Here is a 17,121-nt window from a genome sequence, read left to right as displayed (position 1 = left end):
TTTCAACTTCTGAGTTGCTGCTGTTTTTTATTTAATTACGCTATTGTTATAATCATATTTGGCTTTTGTGCGCACTTACTTAATTTTCGCACATGTGGAAACACGGCAATTATTTTATTTGAGGACTGCCAAACGTGGATCATTTCGTTCATTTACTTAGCACATTACTTAACTACTTTCTTGGTAATAAACCAATTTCTAGAATGTATTTGAAAAAATAGTCATTAAAAAACAGTCATTAAGTAAATTGAACATTTTCAGTTACCTAACATTATCTGAATTAAAAAAATTCATTTAGCACGTTCGCCCCTGCACTTTTTCAATAAAAACAGTACATAACACCCAAGATTCTCGGTTTTCAATCTATTCACCACCTGAAAATCTGCGGCTAACTTCAGCGGTGCGTTAACGCGAGACCTCAAAGCTAAGCGATCCATTCAAGCCGCTTCAGAAGAATCCCAATCCCATCTCATTAAGAATCGAAAGCTGCCGGCGAAGGCTGCAGACAGCAATTTAATTAGAGGTTACTTAGCCAAAGACGCCGAGACGGAGGCAAGAATTGTTGCAGCAACAGATGGCAGCTTGTTGCAGTTGCAAGTTGCAGCCACAGAACAAATGCGACGGCAAAGATGTTTTGAATGCATTATGCATGTGCGAACGGGCAGCATAAATCGCTGGGTAATGGGCCTGGGTTAATAAAGAAGCGTTTTGAATGCCAAATGAGTCGAGTCGACGAGGATGACGAAACATAAGTGATTTCGAAACGGAGGAAGGGCAGTACAACAAGTGCACAAAGAGAAATACTCCTGTTATAAAGTTAGCTCGAAATAATGCTAAATATCTTGGGGAATTTACCATTTTACCAAGCAAAACTAGATAATGAAGAAATGTTTTTTGTGTAACATCCATGGAATGTGGTTGTCAAGAATCGGGGGAAACCGGTCTCCTGCCGGTGCCCTATTGGATTGGCCAGGCTTGAGCCGATAGCGAAGGTCTCGAGGTCTTCGGCGGAGATGGAGACGGTGGCGGGAAGACTCGGAGGGAGCCAGTGAAGAGATCGCCGGTGAGTCACGTTCGGAGCCAGATTCGAGACGTGCCTGCTTGACTTTGGCGGGCTGGCAATTGGGAATAGAAAACAGAGTGGCTATGCGCCCAGTGCATAGCTTTGCCGACGGTGCGATAATGAAAATCTTAGAAAACGAATCGAATTCCGATTTCTGATTGCCGGAGGAAATCCTCTCGTCGTGCACTTCTGGCACGTACCCATGGGATTTGACCCCTGCTCTTTTTGTCCATATCACCTGTGGTTCTATTACTTATGTATAGGTTGTTCGAGATACTGTGATCATTAATAGTACTTCATTGATGAAAAATGCTGGGGAATGAAATTACACACCGCGCAAAAGTTGAATATTAAATGTGTGAACATTGAATTCCAATAGAATTAAGATGAAGTACACGTACACGTTGAAATCATTTTTCCTAGGCAACATAAAACAATATATGGAATCAGTGGGCTTATAAAGGCATGTAACCACATTTTTTATAGAACTGATTCATATGTGCCACTAATTCAGCTTCATGAAAATTAATTATTGATTTATTTGACCTGCATTGGAGTTGTGTATATAAAAACTCTGACGATTAACCCATGTAACTAAAGAACTGAGTGGTAGGTACGCATGTAAAACACCTTTCTTCTGACCATCAGTTCTTCAGTTCTCGCTCCACTTTCCCGCTGCATCCCGCTTCTTGTGGTAATTATAATTCGAGTGGTAATTACACACCTTGATGACTCAAAATCTGTCATTAAGGCAAGAGTGCAGTTCAGTAGGTAACACACATACGGATCCCAGCCCTCATCCGTCCATGAACCACCTCCTCTTCCGCAATTTCTTCGAGAAACCCAAAGAGAGAATCCGGCAAACAACTTGCCCTGCCAACTCAGAGACCTGACCTATGAGCTTTGTCTTTAGCATTCGCATTTAGTACTGCCTTCTTCTCCGTTCGACTTTGTTTCTTTGTTGGCTTGTTGTCTTTTTGCCTTGCTGGTTGCTGCCCCACGTCTTCCATTGTTTCGACGTTTATCTCGCTTTTGGGGCAACAGTTTTGCTTCGATTTGTGCGGTTTTATTTTTGGAGCTACCTTGGAAACATGTTCTGGCAATCGGAGAATGGAAAATGATCGGGGTTTCCACAACAAACAAAATAAATTACATTACTTAAGAGCAATATACTGTTATGGCCCCGATTCCCTACAGTGGGCGTCGAATTAAATTACTCAATTGAAAAGTCTTTGACTCTTGGCATTATTCTTCACTTTTCACCCACTCTTCCGACTCGAGCCGGCTTAATTAAATTAAAACTATAATTGTTTTGTTGACAGGTAGACTCCATGTCAATGAACCAAGACAATACACTGGTGGCATCTCTGGAAGAGATCTGGATTTTTGTCAGGTGGCCATTTTCCGGGACAACTGATGTATATATCTTTGTTCTGCTGCCTTTCCGTTGCCATTGTAATATTAATTCAATTCTAGACACTTGCCGGGTGAACAATCGCCAAACACTTGGGCACTGATTGAGCCTAATTGAATTAAGAGCACTTTGCCAGTTACATCTTCACTTGGGTCTGCCATGCAGGAAGTCAACCTTGTGTTACAGTATCCACTGAATAAAAATAGAATCATATACTCAAACATTCATTCATTTGGGCAACTGTGTCATACTCAAATGCTGAACGTTCTTATTAAATGGACACACCTACAGAGGAATAAATCAACTTTTTCATATCGCTTCTCTGAACAGCTCCTGGTCACCTTATGAGCTCATATATGCTGGCAGTTTATGGAGTAGCTCAAGGCAGCCTTTGAACTAGTTTTGCTTGCCTTTCATGCGACTTGAAAGCCAAACCATTTAGTTGACTTCGGGTTTCTTTTGCCATTTCCTACACATAACCCCACAGATGTTGCCTCAAATGGGAGCATATGTGTGTTATTTATGCGCTTATTTGAGTGTATGCCACCACCACCTTCTGCATTCTTAATACCGCCTTTTTGTTTTTGTTTACCTTTCGGGTCTGAAAATGTGCTCGCCAGTGCAATGCATTTGCCGTTTGTTTACGCTACTTACGTATCCGAAAGATACACAACTCTGGTGCCATATTTCATCATTTGAATGCCTCGAGCATCTCTCAGATGCATTTGCATGCAAAGTGGGTCCCCAATCTTATAACCACTTTGCATGCCAAATACTGCAAATGTTTAACCTTTTTCTCGCTGCAATTTAGCGAAACATTTCTGGGGTTTTTTCTGAGCATTACTTGTTTTTATAGCACTTGGCCTTTGGGTTTGTTCTCTAAACAAATTCTCGCTAACACAAAACCCGTTTCTCAGATTCTATAGGGTTGGGTCCGGTTACGTATTTTGTTTTATGAAATGCAAATAAATTTATATGGGTTCGATTATACGCGACTTCAGCACCAATTAACACTTAACAAACGACGCAAGTGATCAATTTCTTGGAGTGTATACGCACCTACTATGGTGGCGAATTCGGGAAAACGTTAATGCCCTTCCATTTGGGTCTGCCCCTTAAATCCCTGTCTGAATTCCCGATTAACAAAGCTGTGCTAATAAATTATCTACACAAACCTTGAACCCTGGGTGTTTGAAATGAATATTGCACACCGTCTTCAATTAGCACGCAGCTTGGCAATGGGAGATTCGCGTGCAAAGTCGAGGAAACCCCGAAAAAACTTTGACCCAAAAAGAGGTAAAATCCCCCGTATTAAATAATTTTTTAGGTGACGATTGAGGTTAAATTAACAAAAGCAAAGCATTTTGAAATACAAAAAAAGGATATTATGCTACTAATATGTTATTTTATAAAACCTGCCTTGTTATTTGTTTTGGTAAATAGTAATTCGCTCTTTGTTCGAGGAATTTTCTTTCTGTGCAGCGACAAAGAGTTGGGGAAAGTGTCTGGCTAATTTGTGAAAAGTAATAACATTAGGCCAAAAGAAAAAGTGCCAAAAAAAAAATCGTAATTGTATCGGGAGGCGTGGGAGAAATCTCACTCTCTGCCTCGGCTGCAGTAGCTACCAAACGAAAGTCTCCGAATTGATGGTTATATAACCCATCTGGATCTACCAGGTAACGCCCACCGGATGATTCTCCGGCGACATCAGCTGGCTCTCTCCGCATTTAACACTCTTTAGCGAACGAGCGAAACTCGTTTGGCACGCGGGGGGAAAACTTGTCGCTGGCTGCTGGGGAAAATTGGAAATGTATCTATGAGATACGCGATGGAGCGAAAAGTAAAAGTGCTTCGGCGGCGGCTTCCACTGCGCCCACTTTTGCTTTCTTCCGCCGCGTCTTCAGCCGTTTAGCTTCCATTGAGCCGTAAAGTGGCAAGGCGGTGCAAATAGCTGCTTGCCTTGCGAAAAGTCTGCCAACTGTGCTGCAACAACAACTGCATTGTTTTGGAGCACATCCAGCCCCTTCTGGGCACCTTCCCAAATGACAGCTCCTACGTAACAATGAATGAGCCCACATGAGTCACGTCCACGGTGCATTCCCAGGCCCACAACCAACAACTCCCAACCAGCAAACCAAGAGCCAAAGACCAAAACCCGGGGCATGCGTGAAACGTTAGCTCATCTGTCGGTGGGGTAACCTCAATTCGGTTCACTTTGCGGCTGCGCTGTAACTCCAACTGCCCGCCCCCTTCAGCTGCCCTTCTCCCTAGCCGCAGTTAACCCACTGAAGACCGCCGGTACCAGTATGTACTACCAATTGTTTGGTCACCTCTAAACATATATATAATCATCTTAAACATTTTATTTAGTCAGATATGATATAAACACTCGAATCTCCAAGTGCGCGATGTTAAGCAGCGTATTATCATTTATATAGATAGAATTAAATCGGACTTTGGGCATGACTGGGTTAACAAGCGGCGAAGACCGAGCCCCGAATCTAGTACACGTTACAGCCACGTTCGTAGATCGGGCAGCATAAAGAAACAACAGCAATGCTGCAGAGTGGTTGGTTACCTTGTTTTTGGCCAGTCACCAGCGTGGACAGTAGCCCTCGTGCCAGTTCCATTATGTCGAGCGCTTTTCGACTCGGACTGGATTGGTTTCGTGACATTCAAATCGTTTGGTTCCAGGCCGTGCAAAAGGGCAGCCACCGATCGAGGGGCATTAGTTCGGACATGGTTTTCCCAGCAGAGAGTTATTGCAGCACTACCGGCGAAATGACGAAATGACGAATGCTACCCTGGCATTTATTAGGGCAACACCATTAGAGACATTAATAAACCGCTTACCCATTATCGCTCGATCGCAATTGCTTTGCACAAAGGAGAGCAAATTAAAAGCGAACCAAGCAAATTTGTCAATTTCGAGGTAAATGCAACTTGTGGCGATTCATTGCTATCCACTAAGTTGACAAATGTCGACTGACAATGGAGTGGAATCGCGGGGAGGTGGAGCATGTTTTCTATAGCGACGCGGGGTGACCCAAAATGTTTGGCGGGGCGACATTAGAATGGGAACATGAAATATGGACGCATTAGATGGATATCTATGTAGTCCTGCATATCAAACACTAACAAAAAATTCGTGTCTGATTTCAGTAAATCAAAAATGTATCTAAAGAATGAAGACTTTTATCTGTTTTAATACATACATTTATCATGAATTGGAGTTAATTCTAGCTTAATGCCAATAACAACAAAGAGTTCTATAAGTTTTTTAGTTGGCCATGAGATTTAGTGGTTGGGAATATAATGTTGATAGCTTGAATTGAAGTATCTCTTAACATGACTTCAAGCTAGTTTCTTTAAGTGCAGGCACTCGTGTGTCTATTTTGCATTTGTTGTGCGGCTTGCGCCTGAGCTGCAGCGCTTTCCTAATTGTTCAATTGCATTAGGGGCAATTATGCGGCTGACATACATGTGTGTATCTGAGCCCAAGAATACGAACACATGCGCTAGTCATTAGAGTAATTGCACAGATACAGATAAGCTGACAGAGACACAACGGCGGCCCAGCGGACAATTGATGTCCAAACTCGACGTTGGCCTAACTTGCAATTGCGTGGCCAATATATGTCTCGTGACCACCGCCTCAGAGTTCAGGGGTTACTTTCATGGAAGATATGCTATGAATGGAATGACAGTTTCAAGCTTTTAGAACAATATGAACAACATTTAGTGCGCATCATTAAGGCTTTTTTACCAAATGAAAAACATCTGCTGTGATAAAGTTGGACTATCCAAAATTCAGAAAATATCAAGCGTATATTGTGGAAATGTGTTATAAAATCTCAATATTTTCTAAACGAATACACAGCATTAATGCTTAAACTCATTTGCGATTTGGCCATGTTGTTGCTGCCACCAGCTGGTTGGTTCAATAAACGCCAATGGCAGGGCCAACAAGGTCAACACTGATGAAGGCGATCGTTTAGTGCACATGGAAAAAAAGATAATATTAAATGATATATAATATCTGCTAAAAAAGATCAAAATAACATATTCATAAGTTGTTTTAGTTAATGAAACGTATGTAGCATCTGATGATATTCATGCAGATAGTTTAAAACAGATTAAAGAACTAAATACGAGAAAATCTCTTATCTGTTGTAAGCTAAATATCAGTTTAGCACATAAGCAAGATTGGTTCAAGATTCACTCATTAAAACATTTAATCTTATTGTTGAATGACATTGAGAAAATGTTTTAGAATGTGATTAAAACAAAGATTTTCTTGCTGTATATCAGAAACATTCACATATCCGCGGTAGCAGATAAAGCAGTTGACCGCTTTTGATATTCGAGATTGAGTTCGATTTCATTGCGGGTTTCGATTTCTTTTATGAACCTAATCGCGTTGAAAATTCAGCTCGAGGCAGAGTATCGCTGATTGTGTCTTTGATTTTCCTCCGAAAAGAAAGAAATTTGTCTAAAAACGCGCATGCGAATGAAGCATGATATAAGCAAATGTCATGCAAATGAGTCATCGTCAAACCGCATCAATGGATACAAATTTCGGAGGTATGGGATAGGGGATTGAGTGAATTAGGTCTGCATCCCATAATGATGCTATGATACGCATGGGAAGTTCGTAAATAGAAAATAATAATTGACTCATTCGAAACGAGTTACTTCCGTGGATACTTCTCGCAACAGTTACGTCCATAGAGCAGCGGTAAATCCGAATCCAAATCGGAAAAAACAAAAGAAGTCCCAAATACAAACTATATGGTACTAATGCCACAGTTATCGTTTGAGCGTGCGACGCCTCGCATTCTCCATCACACTCCGCTGATTTTGGAGCGGCACAAGCCGCGCTCGCAATTCATTATTGATAACATCTCCATCTTCATCGCCGTCCTCAGCGAGCTTCGCAGAAATGCCAAGAACGTAGCTTTGGCAAACATATATCTCAGACTCCCAGCTAACTGTTGGCATTCTTTGGAATTCTATTTGGAGCCGGGAGTCTGCGTGCGTAGTCCGTCATTTGGGTTAAGATAGATGCGGCTGTGGATTATGCTGGTAATTCAAGCTAAATAAGGCTAATTCCACGAAGCTTAGTCATTGAAGAGTAGAATCTGATCTTCCATTATACACCTACATTTCAAAACTTTTCGGTTTTAAGGAACTCTTTGTGTCTTTAAATCTTGTCCGTCTTCCTTCTCTTAAAGTGCTGCTCATCTGTATCCAAGTGTCAATAATCACCTTTCGATCATATAATCGTTTCCAGTTTAAGCATATTTTGGACTAAGCTAGCTTTGACTAAAGCTAGCTTGGGAAAATTCCCAATAATCTCTTCTCTAACGATCCAATGCCTTGCAGTTTGATCGCACAAAGCTTCTGCTCATCAATCACCAGTGCAGATCCAGCCATGATTACCCAGTAGTTGGCTGTCATTATCACCGGGCACAATAACAACTACAACTGCCGAGATCATTAAGATACCAGGCGATCGCCAGCCATTCTCCACATCCATCGTGATCGCAATGCAAGTGAAATCATAATTGCAAATCGAAATCGAAGCGGCTTTATTGGGCCGCAAAAACTGGTTTAGCATTCTCTCGCGATCATCCTCGATCCATCCGATCGTTATCGGTGGATATTCAGTAGTTGGAGTCGGAGTCGGATGGCGATCCCAAGTCGGAGAATTCTGAGCCATTCGTTCATCCTCAGTGCGTGCTGCTCAAGCGGAAATGAGTCTACTCCGACTTCGACTCCTCAGCGAGCTTGTTTCTCTAATGCTGATTTCTGTTTACATCTCGTACATGCACCGGCTCCACAGTTCCCTGCTCCATCAGTTCACTGCCAATGCCACGATGCACTTGATTCCCCCGATCGAGTCACGTTTCCAACGGAGACCAAGACCCAGCGCCCGCGGGTACTTGGGTTTCATTTGGGTTAAGTGGAGGGTTCAGGTTGCAGACACTGCCTGCCTGGCACTCTCTTGCCCCTGGCTGTGGTTCACTGTATCAATGGGTTGTTCTATCTTGGGTCGGTTCTCCTCAATTAATACATCCGATTTGATAAATGTCGAGAGTATTATTCATTTCTGTAGCTTGATAGTGTGTAGTGGCGCCAATGTGCATTCTGTGCCTATTTTCGGTACTACAAAAATCAGACCAAATTACTGCATACTCACGGGCGCAAAACGAAAATACTTTCGGTGCAAATGGAACTATCTATTTAATTGGTATCCAATAAAATACAGTTTGTTGTCGTAATAATGAAAAATATTTGAAATATAAATAAAATAATATAAAATATGAAATATATAAACGTGTTCGAATATTTTATCTTTATTTATCTTAATGATGTACGTAGCTTTTAATTGAGAAATTATATTCTTTGAAACAAACCCCTAATAGCCATTTCCTCTCTTTCTTATCATCAAACAATCATAGTTTTAAGAACATACTTTACATGCCCTTGCCATATTTGTAGAGTCAATAAATCATAGCTCCAACCAGTGGCTATTTATGCCCTTTACAACTCACCGCTGGCCTCCAGTGACAACAACATTACCGATAATTGTTTACCTTTGCCGCTGCTGTTTTATCAGCAACAGCGTTGACATTCAAAAATATAAAAAAAGTTACAAAATACCTCGCTGTGATTTTGTCCCTGTCTGGCTCAAGCAAATCTTATCTGTGGGCACACAGGTGCATAAATATATATATATGTATGTATATATATTTAGCGGTATTAGTCAGCGGTCGCATGGCAAAAAGCCAGCTGAATGGAAGTGCTAAGCTGCAAAACTCTACTATTGTGTGAAGTTGCCAACACATTTGCAAGAAAGTAGCACCATTTAAGTTATTAACACTTTCATTCTGAACGGAACGGTGATATACAGAAGGGGTGGCGCCACGCCTGAATATCGCACCACCACAGTAGCATAGGGCAACGTCATTAATGACAAGCAACCACCAACCACTTGGGGTTTTTAGGTCTAATTGCTGACATGGGGGTAGGCCCATGTGCCCCAGGTGACTGGAAAAGCGTAGCAGCGGCTTTTCCACCTTGAGGTGGATGGTTGCATGCACTATTGACATGACATCGCTCGGATCAGCAGAAAACAAAGCGGCGATAACCATGGCAAATGAAGTCGGTAAACTCGCGCCCTCCGCGGATATTTTCGTATAGTTATGATTGGGTGGCTCTGTTTGCAGTTCGACTCGAATACTTCAACTCCCAGAGCAACTTTTGATGGGTTCGCCGTGGTGGAGGCCTTGGTTGAATGAACCTTATGCACTTCGTTCCATGACATCGATTTGGCTTATATGAATGGCCCGCAACTCTAAGTTAGAGCCATAGTTGTAGTGTGGGTGGAGATGGCGATGGTAAACACTTTGATGTGAACTATTTTTGGCCACTCGGTACGATGAACCTTTCGGGCTTCCTTGACATTATTTATCATGGGAAATGCCGAACTGAACTTCAGAAACCAAGTCAAAGTTTATTATCATATTATCTATATGTCGAAGAATAAGTTATAAAATATTTCTAAAATTACTTAGCTTATTTATTTCATTTCTCTCAAACGAGTCACTTGGCCTTGAACTTGTGGGTAAAAAGCATTATATTTCGGGGAATGCGGAACGTGTCATTAATCACATTAATTATAGTTATGGAGAGCTCCACTTATAGAAAGGGAAAGCTTTTCAAGGAATACTTACGCGTACTGGCATCCAAAAATGTCAGGCAATTTATGGGGAATTAGTACCTATGTATAGAAAACAAAATGCATTCAACCTGAAATTCTTGTGGCTAATTAGTTTGCTTTTTTTCTCTTGCAGGTGTATTTTATGGAAATTGAAATGGAAGCAAAACTCTGAAATATGTAAAAAAAGGAATAAATTGGTGCAAATTGCTAAAAATAAAAATGAGAAAACAAACGAAAACAGAAACCCAATAACTCAAGCTAAAAGGTGGAAATAAATAGCAGCGATTTTGAGGCTCAGACGAACGTGGAATTGACTTGACCCACAGAGGTGCACGAGCAGAAAGAGATAGATACAGCGGCGTAGAACGAGAGGCAGCGACATACGATGCGTGTGGTTGGGTGGCTCAGAGGTGGCTTAATGCTCGCCCTGGCCGTAATGGTAACGCAGGCACGTTTCATTGCGAAAAGAGAAACCACCGGCTTGGAGCAGGCGATGGCTTCCACTTCCACTGACCCTGACATTGTTAAGGCGCCCAGGGAAAGTGGGAGCGGCAGGGAACCGGTCGCAATAAAGGCAGAATCGGATATGTTCAGCTCACAAGCCAATATTGGAGATGAAAGAAGCGCAAAAACTGTGGATCAAACCGAAACCCAAACTGCTAGTCTGAAAGAGAATCTCAACGTCAAGGAAACGACGGTAGCCTTCGAGAAAAATGACTCCAACAACACCACTGAAAAAATGGTAAGTGAGGGGGAACTCAAACTGAAGGAGGCTGAAACCAGGGAACCTCACTTAAATGGAGCTCAAGTGGATCCCGTACAAGAACTGAAGGACAAGGAAGCTTCTGCAGACGCGGCAATGGAAGAGTCAAGCATCACAAGCACGTCTCAGTTGGATAAAAACCCGACCAATATGACAGATAAGAAATCCACAGAAGCTCCTTTTAAAGATGAACGTATTTCGAAGGAGATTTTAAGCACAACCACTGAACATGTCCTGTTAACCGAGAAAGCACTTCAAAAAGATGTGGTCATAACAAACTCTCCTTTAAAAGATGCACAACCTGAGATTAAGGATAAAACAACAGATTCTGCAGCAAGCGAAAAGTCCACCCTTCCATTAAAACCAGTAACTATTGAAGTTCCAAGCACCACAGAGCGAGTGGTCAACACCACAACCACTCGATCCTCCGATCATGGCCGTTCCATGCAATATTCTTCCACCACAGAAGAATGGAGCCAATCTCTTGCTGCAGTTACGCCCATGAAGTTGATGCCCCTACCCATGACTTCTGCACCGTCCAGCACCACTTCCACATCAACGCCTTCGCCAACCACGTCAGTTTCCTTCGCCTCCAATGAGAATGTCATCGAGGAGTCCACCTCCAAGTCAGAGGTGCGTCAATTGCCTGAGAAGCGAGCCAAGTTTATAAGTGAAAACTCCACAAATGCCCAACAACTTACACTACCCAACACAGCAGAGGTGTGGAGTCTTGCTGGAATGAAGGCGGTACCGAAGGCACCGATAACTACCACTACCAGCGTGCCACTCCTTGACCACACTGATCTCGCAAATGATATAGACATGCCCCTCAATAAAACGGAGCTGCACAAGGAGAAGAATCTCCTGGATTGGATGAACATTGCCATGCTGCCATTGACGCCCGAGAATCGTACCGAATTTGTGGTCAGAACGACTCTGGATGCCACAGAGGGAGCCACCCAGGCTACTACCGAAGCTTTGGCAGTGGAAAACCATTCCAAAAGTGATATTACAGTAGGATTGGAACAGGTTAACGTCACAACAGCAAGGACAATGCCTTCAACACCTGATCCTGGATCGATGGACCTGAATATGACGACCACAACTGTGCGCACGCAGCAATTGGAAGTTCCCATGGTGAAAAAGATGGCCGATGCAGCCAATGCCAAGTTGACAGATGCGGTTACAGACCCTCAAAGGGAAACAGAAGCAGCAACAGAGTCTGCAACATCGGTTACATTACCCGAGCAACATGCAACATCTGCCGTTACAGCGAGGATTGATTCAACACAAACGGAGCTGTTGAATGTTACCACAGCAGCAGCAGCAGAAAAGTCAGGTGAAATGTCGAAGGCAAATTCAACAGATACGTTATCAGCAATGACAAGCACAACTACTACCACAGCAACACCCATGTCTGTGGAACATATAACGACTGAACCAGACATGGAGGCAGCAACATCACAGGCCACAACAGCTGCAACATCAAGTGGAACCACGGAGGCAGCAGCAACATCATCGACATCGGCAGCAACTCCGGTTGTCTCAGAGGCAGCAACAGCAGCAGAAGCATCGGCAACATCTGAGGCTACAACAGCTGCAACATCGAGTGTTGCAACCACCGCCAGCACAACCGAAATGGCAATGAAAGCGACTCAAATCAGCAACATCAGCGACGACAACTACAATGACGATAACAGTAACGACGTCATCGTTGCCACAACCAAATTTCCAGAGACAGAGAGCGAGCAGGCAGCAACAACGGTGAGCGTTGAGCCAACAGCGACAACGGTTAGTGTGCGAGTGGCTGGCGAGGTGAGCACTTCGATTCGGCCAGAAATCATCGTTACCAGTACGCGGAATAGTACGATCGCGGGCACAAGTACATCGGCGACAAGTGTAGCAACACCCACGCAAACGGAAATTGCGCAAATTAGCAATGAAGTGAATTTGGAGGCAGTGACACTGAAGACGAGCGACGGCTCGAGCGATACGAATGAGTTAAGAACAGCTGAGAAAACCGATAACGCGGTCAATAACAGTGTGGCCATAACAGAGAGCGAGTTGGGGGCATTGGCAACAGCAGTGGAAAGCAACCCCACGACAACCACCAGTCTGCTCAGTGACGTGAGCAAGTTGAGCAAGGAGCACGAGTCCTCGCTGGAGACCAATAACATAGGCGAGGCGTCTCCCGAATCGACGACACCAGCAACTGTTGCAACGGATGTGAGCACAGCAGCGGCGGCAGCAACAGGTGGCCAGGAAATCGTGAGGGAGGGTCAACATCATGAGGGACAACAGGTGGTTGATGAGCAGGACACAGAGCAGCAGTTAGCCAAGGCGACGATGGCGGTGACAACGACAACGACAACAACCAGTGCGACAACCACTACAACCAGTACAACAACAACCACAACGGAGACGCCCTTAACCACTACAACAATGCAGCCGGTGGAGATAAGTCTACTGGACGATAGCACCACCAGCACCTCAACGACAACCACAACACCTGCACCACCCACGCGGGTGTACTTCGAGTCCTCAACGGTGGCAAGCACCACCAGTAGCAGCACCACCATGCTGCCAGAGACGACAACTGCATCCACGCAATCACCAAGTCAATTGCCACCGACATTCATGGCTCCATACCCCAACGAACTGGATCACATGCAGACCAATGCCCAGGGCAATGGGACGGACGTGAATGTGATTATAGCCATCACGGTGAGCGTGATCGGTGTGGTGGCCCTCATCCTGCTGGTGGCATTCCTCTACTTGATGCGCAAGCGCCAGAAGCAGACGTCCTACGGCCAAAGGTGTCGTCCTGTGAGCTTGGATGCCTACTCCCTGGACAACGTTTCGGTGCTGGGCAGTGTGAGGCGTAAGGGTCGCGATGTGAGGGCCTCCAAGCGCACCTATGGGAACGCCGCCTTCGATGATCCCTCGCTGCGGCACAATCTCCTGACCGCCAGCGAACTGGCCCGCTTCGTGGAGCGGCGCTCCGACGTCTTCGAGGAGTTTCGGGACGTGCCGCAAATCATAGCCAGGGCGGACGAAGTGCCACCTGGTTGTGAGGACAAGAACCGGTAAGTAAAATTATATTAATCGTTGCTGGGAAAGTGAATACCGAGTAATAAAGGGCGTTTAAAGTACCCTTATCATTAAAGGGCTGGGTCACACTTTTGTAATCTTGATGATTTGATAACACGCTTGTGATATGATTAGAATAGGCCTAGTTCAATGGTAAATAATTAAATGTTGCTTGTGACGGTACAATTTTATGTAAACTTTATTTATTCAGAAACGTCTAGCTTGTTGTTTTTCCCTAACCGGTACTCACTGTAATTAAGGGTTCACTTTCTCGGCACGAGTTCACATCGAATTGTCGAATCAATTACAATACTGATCTCTGGCACATCTCTTCCTGCTTTTTTCCCGACCGAACCCAACACAACACCGCTCCGACGACGATGGTGACTCAACGCCTCGACCTCGAACTGGAAATGCGAACCGCAGCTACGCCAACGTGATTCCGCTTCCTGAGACGCGGGTGGTGCTCCAGCGGCAAGGCGACGATGACAAAACGGAATACATTAATGCCAATTATGTGCGGGTAAGTAACCGAGGCAGAGTCTCCCAAGTGGGCGGCGGATCAGCTCATCCGAAGCTAGACAAACAATCGGCTAGGCGCTTTCTCACACACATGTGTAGAGTGGGTGGTTGATTGATATGTGGAGGTATGCAGGCATCTTGGAGCGCACATTACAAACATATGTACGTATGTACATATGTGGCGAGCTTTGCATGATGCCCTGCCCTAACTGGAATCTTCGGGCCTCTCGAGGGCCATTAAACATGGCGCCCGAATAATTACACGCCCGATGAGACTCACCTGCTAGGTGCTCCTCTGCTGGCCGTGACTGTGAAATAGGCTCATCGTCTTTGTTGCCCAGATCCGTGCAAGCAAATGGGCCCCTCTGCGAAAAGCAGCAGATAATAACTGCGCCAAGGGAAAGTGCCAGCCAAGATCAACGAAGTGTGAATGCCCTTACATCATGCTACGCCCCCATGCGCTCAGCTACAAGAAATCACTTAGAAAACAGCAAACTACTTTGCATTCAAAAGCTTTGATTTCAAATGGATAAATGAGAGCTCCTTATCTAATAACCAGAACAGGAATAGTATGATTGTAAACATTAGTAATATGAAAAAAAGAGTCTTGATTGTAGGCAAGTCTTCCCATTACAGATTATTTAAATAATTAAATAGTGATGCATTGTGCAGGACGTGTGTCCAGCAAGTTGGATGTTTCAGTTGTTTACCAAAACGCACTTTAAACAACTGCATTCAAGCGCGACGTGGACGGTGCAGTGCAGCGCATTCATGCGAATCATTTCGAGCGCTCATCGGCATCGCACCTGGCGATAACCTGAGCATGTCGAGATTCAAGCAGCAGAGGTCTGTTGTGCGATTTTATGGTATCGTTCATCTGAGAGGCGCGCGTAGCTGATCGCCAGTCATTGTGTGGGCAGGGGTAGAGTTAAGCCGCAATAGGTTTTAATTGATGGTTATGTCATTACTCAGACTCGTCGTCTTTGTGCCAAAAAGAGCTGGATAGTTTCAAATTCAAATAATACTAGCATGCCAACAAATTTTGATACCATTTCCGATCACTTCAGGGCCCAAGAGATGCACCCAACTACTACATAGCCTGCCAGGCGCCGCTGGAGAGCACGACAAGCGATTTCTGGCGCATGATCTGGGAGCAGCAGTCGCGGGTGATCATCCAGGCGACAGATCTCAGTGAGAACGGCATTGAGAGGTGCGCCGAGTACCTGCCACCATCGGCGACTCTGGACAATCATAGCAGCTATGGCGATTACCAAGTGACCCTCAAGCATCGCGAGGTCAAGGATCGCTATGCCATTTCCACATTGGTGCTGAAGCGAGTGGATGGCGAGGAGAGCCGTGAGCTCACCCACTACTGGTACAAATGGCCGGAGGCGGGTGTACCGGCCGAGGAGGCGCCCATCATTGCCATGCTGCTGGAGGCGCGATCCTCGCTGAAGTCCTACTGCCTGGAGCAGGCCAACGAGCTGCGCGAGAAGTCCGCGACCCTGGAGACATCAATGGATGCAGACGGCAGCAAAGCCGAGGCGGGCAGCACGTCCAGCCACGAGATTAATGGAAACATCTCAAGTCGAAGCGGAACACGCAGTCAGCAGGGGTAGGTTGACATAATCCACATCTCCATCCATTCATACAAAGCAGTCGTTGTGTGTTGCATGGCTTTTTAATGTTCTGTGTCTTAACTTCTTCGTCTCTCCCCCTGTAGACCGCTAACCGTTCACTGTTCTCCAGGCACGGGACGAACCGGTACCATTATAGCGTCGGACATGGCCATCCGCAGTCTGGAGACCCCGAAGCGGTCCGTGGACATCCCCCAACTGGTTTACTACGTGCGACGCGGACGTGCCAGCGCCGTGCAGACCAAGGAGCAGTATGAATTTATCTACAAGGTGGCCAGCATGTATGCGGCCAAGATCACAAATCTGTCCAATGACAACTGAATGCCAGATGTCAGTGTCAGCGGCAGAGCCCATCGAGTGGAAACCGAATTTGCGATTGAGTTCACCTTTCACCCTTCCAGCACTGATCAATGGGACCCTTTGTAATAATAGTAGCTATGTTTTATACGAGATATTAGTGTAAATTAGTATTATGCTTGAATGTTGGCACCTAATTAAGCGTATATATTCCTTTATTATTGTGATATAATCGTACATTCGTATATCTCCTGATAATCTGTTGCATATTTATAATGTCAATTTTTGTTTTTGCACTGTCAAGAGCTCCGGGGCCATATAATCCGGAGCAAATGATCATTATTTGGAGCTCTCCTTATTTTAAGAAAGTCAAATATGTAATCAAACAATGTGTGTATCTATTTTAAACGAGCTTTAATGTATGTAAGTTATTTTTAAGTCCACACCGAGCTGTACTGTACTCATATTATTGTAAATTACAAGAAAAAATATGTCCAGCAGTGGTTTCTGAAGTTTTAAATTTCGCGGGCTTCACATTTAAGTGAGACCTTATCTGTTTGGGGTTTAACTAAGAACCGATACTGGACTTCTGCTCTTTCTCTTATTTAC

General features: G+C 44.5%; 1 protein-coding gene across 1 annotated transcript; it reads left to right on the top strand.

Moving 5' to 3' along the window:
* Positions 1-10,360: 10,360 nt before the first annotated feature.
* LOC6606794 (mucin-5AC) lies at positions 10,361-17,012 on the top strand. The gene is made up of 4 exons (XM_032721483.1): positions 10,361-14,052; positions 14,483-14,579; positions 15,646-16,193; positions 16,302-17,012. The coding sequence occupies exons 1-4, from the start codon at positions 10,589-10,591 to the stop codon at positions 16,534-16,536; spliced, it is 4,344 nt and encodes a 1,447-aa protein (XP_032577374.1). The 5' UTR covers positions 10,361-10,588; the 3' UTR covers positions 16,537-17,012.
* The last annotated feature ends 109 nt before the right edge of the window (positions 17,013-17,121 follow it).

The sequence above is a fragment of the Drosophila sechellia genome, chromosome 3R (assembly GCF_004382195.2).
Source record: "Drosophila sechellia strain sech25 chromosome 3R, ASM438219v1, whole genome shotgun sequence".
Classification (NCBI taxonomy): Eukaryota; Metazoa; Arthropoda; class Insecta; order Diptera; family Drosophilidae; genus Drosophila; species Drosophila sechellia.
Note: the sequence above shows the minus strand (reverse complement) of the source record. Positions and strands in the feature narration are given on the sequence as shown.

Bases quoted from the DNA above. Each gene is read 5' to 3' on its own strand.
- LOC6606794 (XM_032721483.1), top strand. From the start codon at position 10,589: ATGCGTGTGGTTGGGTGGCTCAGAGGTGGCTTAATGCTCGCCCTGGCC. The intron at 14,580-15,645 runs GTAAGTAACCGA...CGATCACTTCAG, and splicing joins TTAATGCCAATTATGTGCGG to GGCCCAAGAGATGCACCCAA. The intron at 16,194-16,301 runs GTAGGTTGACAT...CTCCCCCTGTAG, and splicing joins GGAACACGCAGTCAGCAGGG to ACCGCTAACCGTTCACTGTT.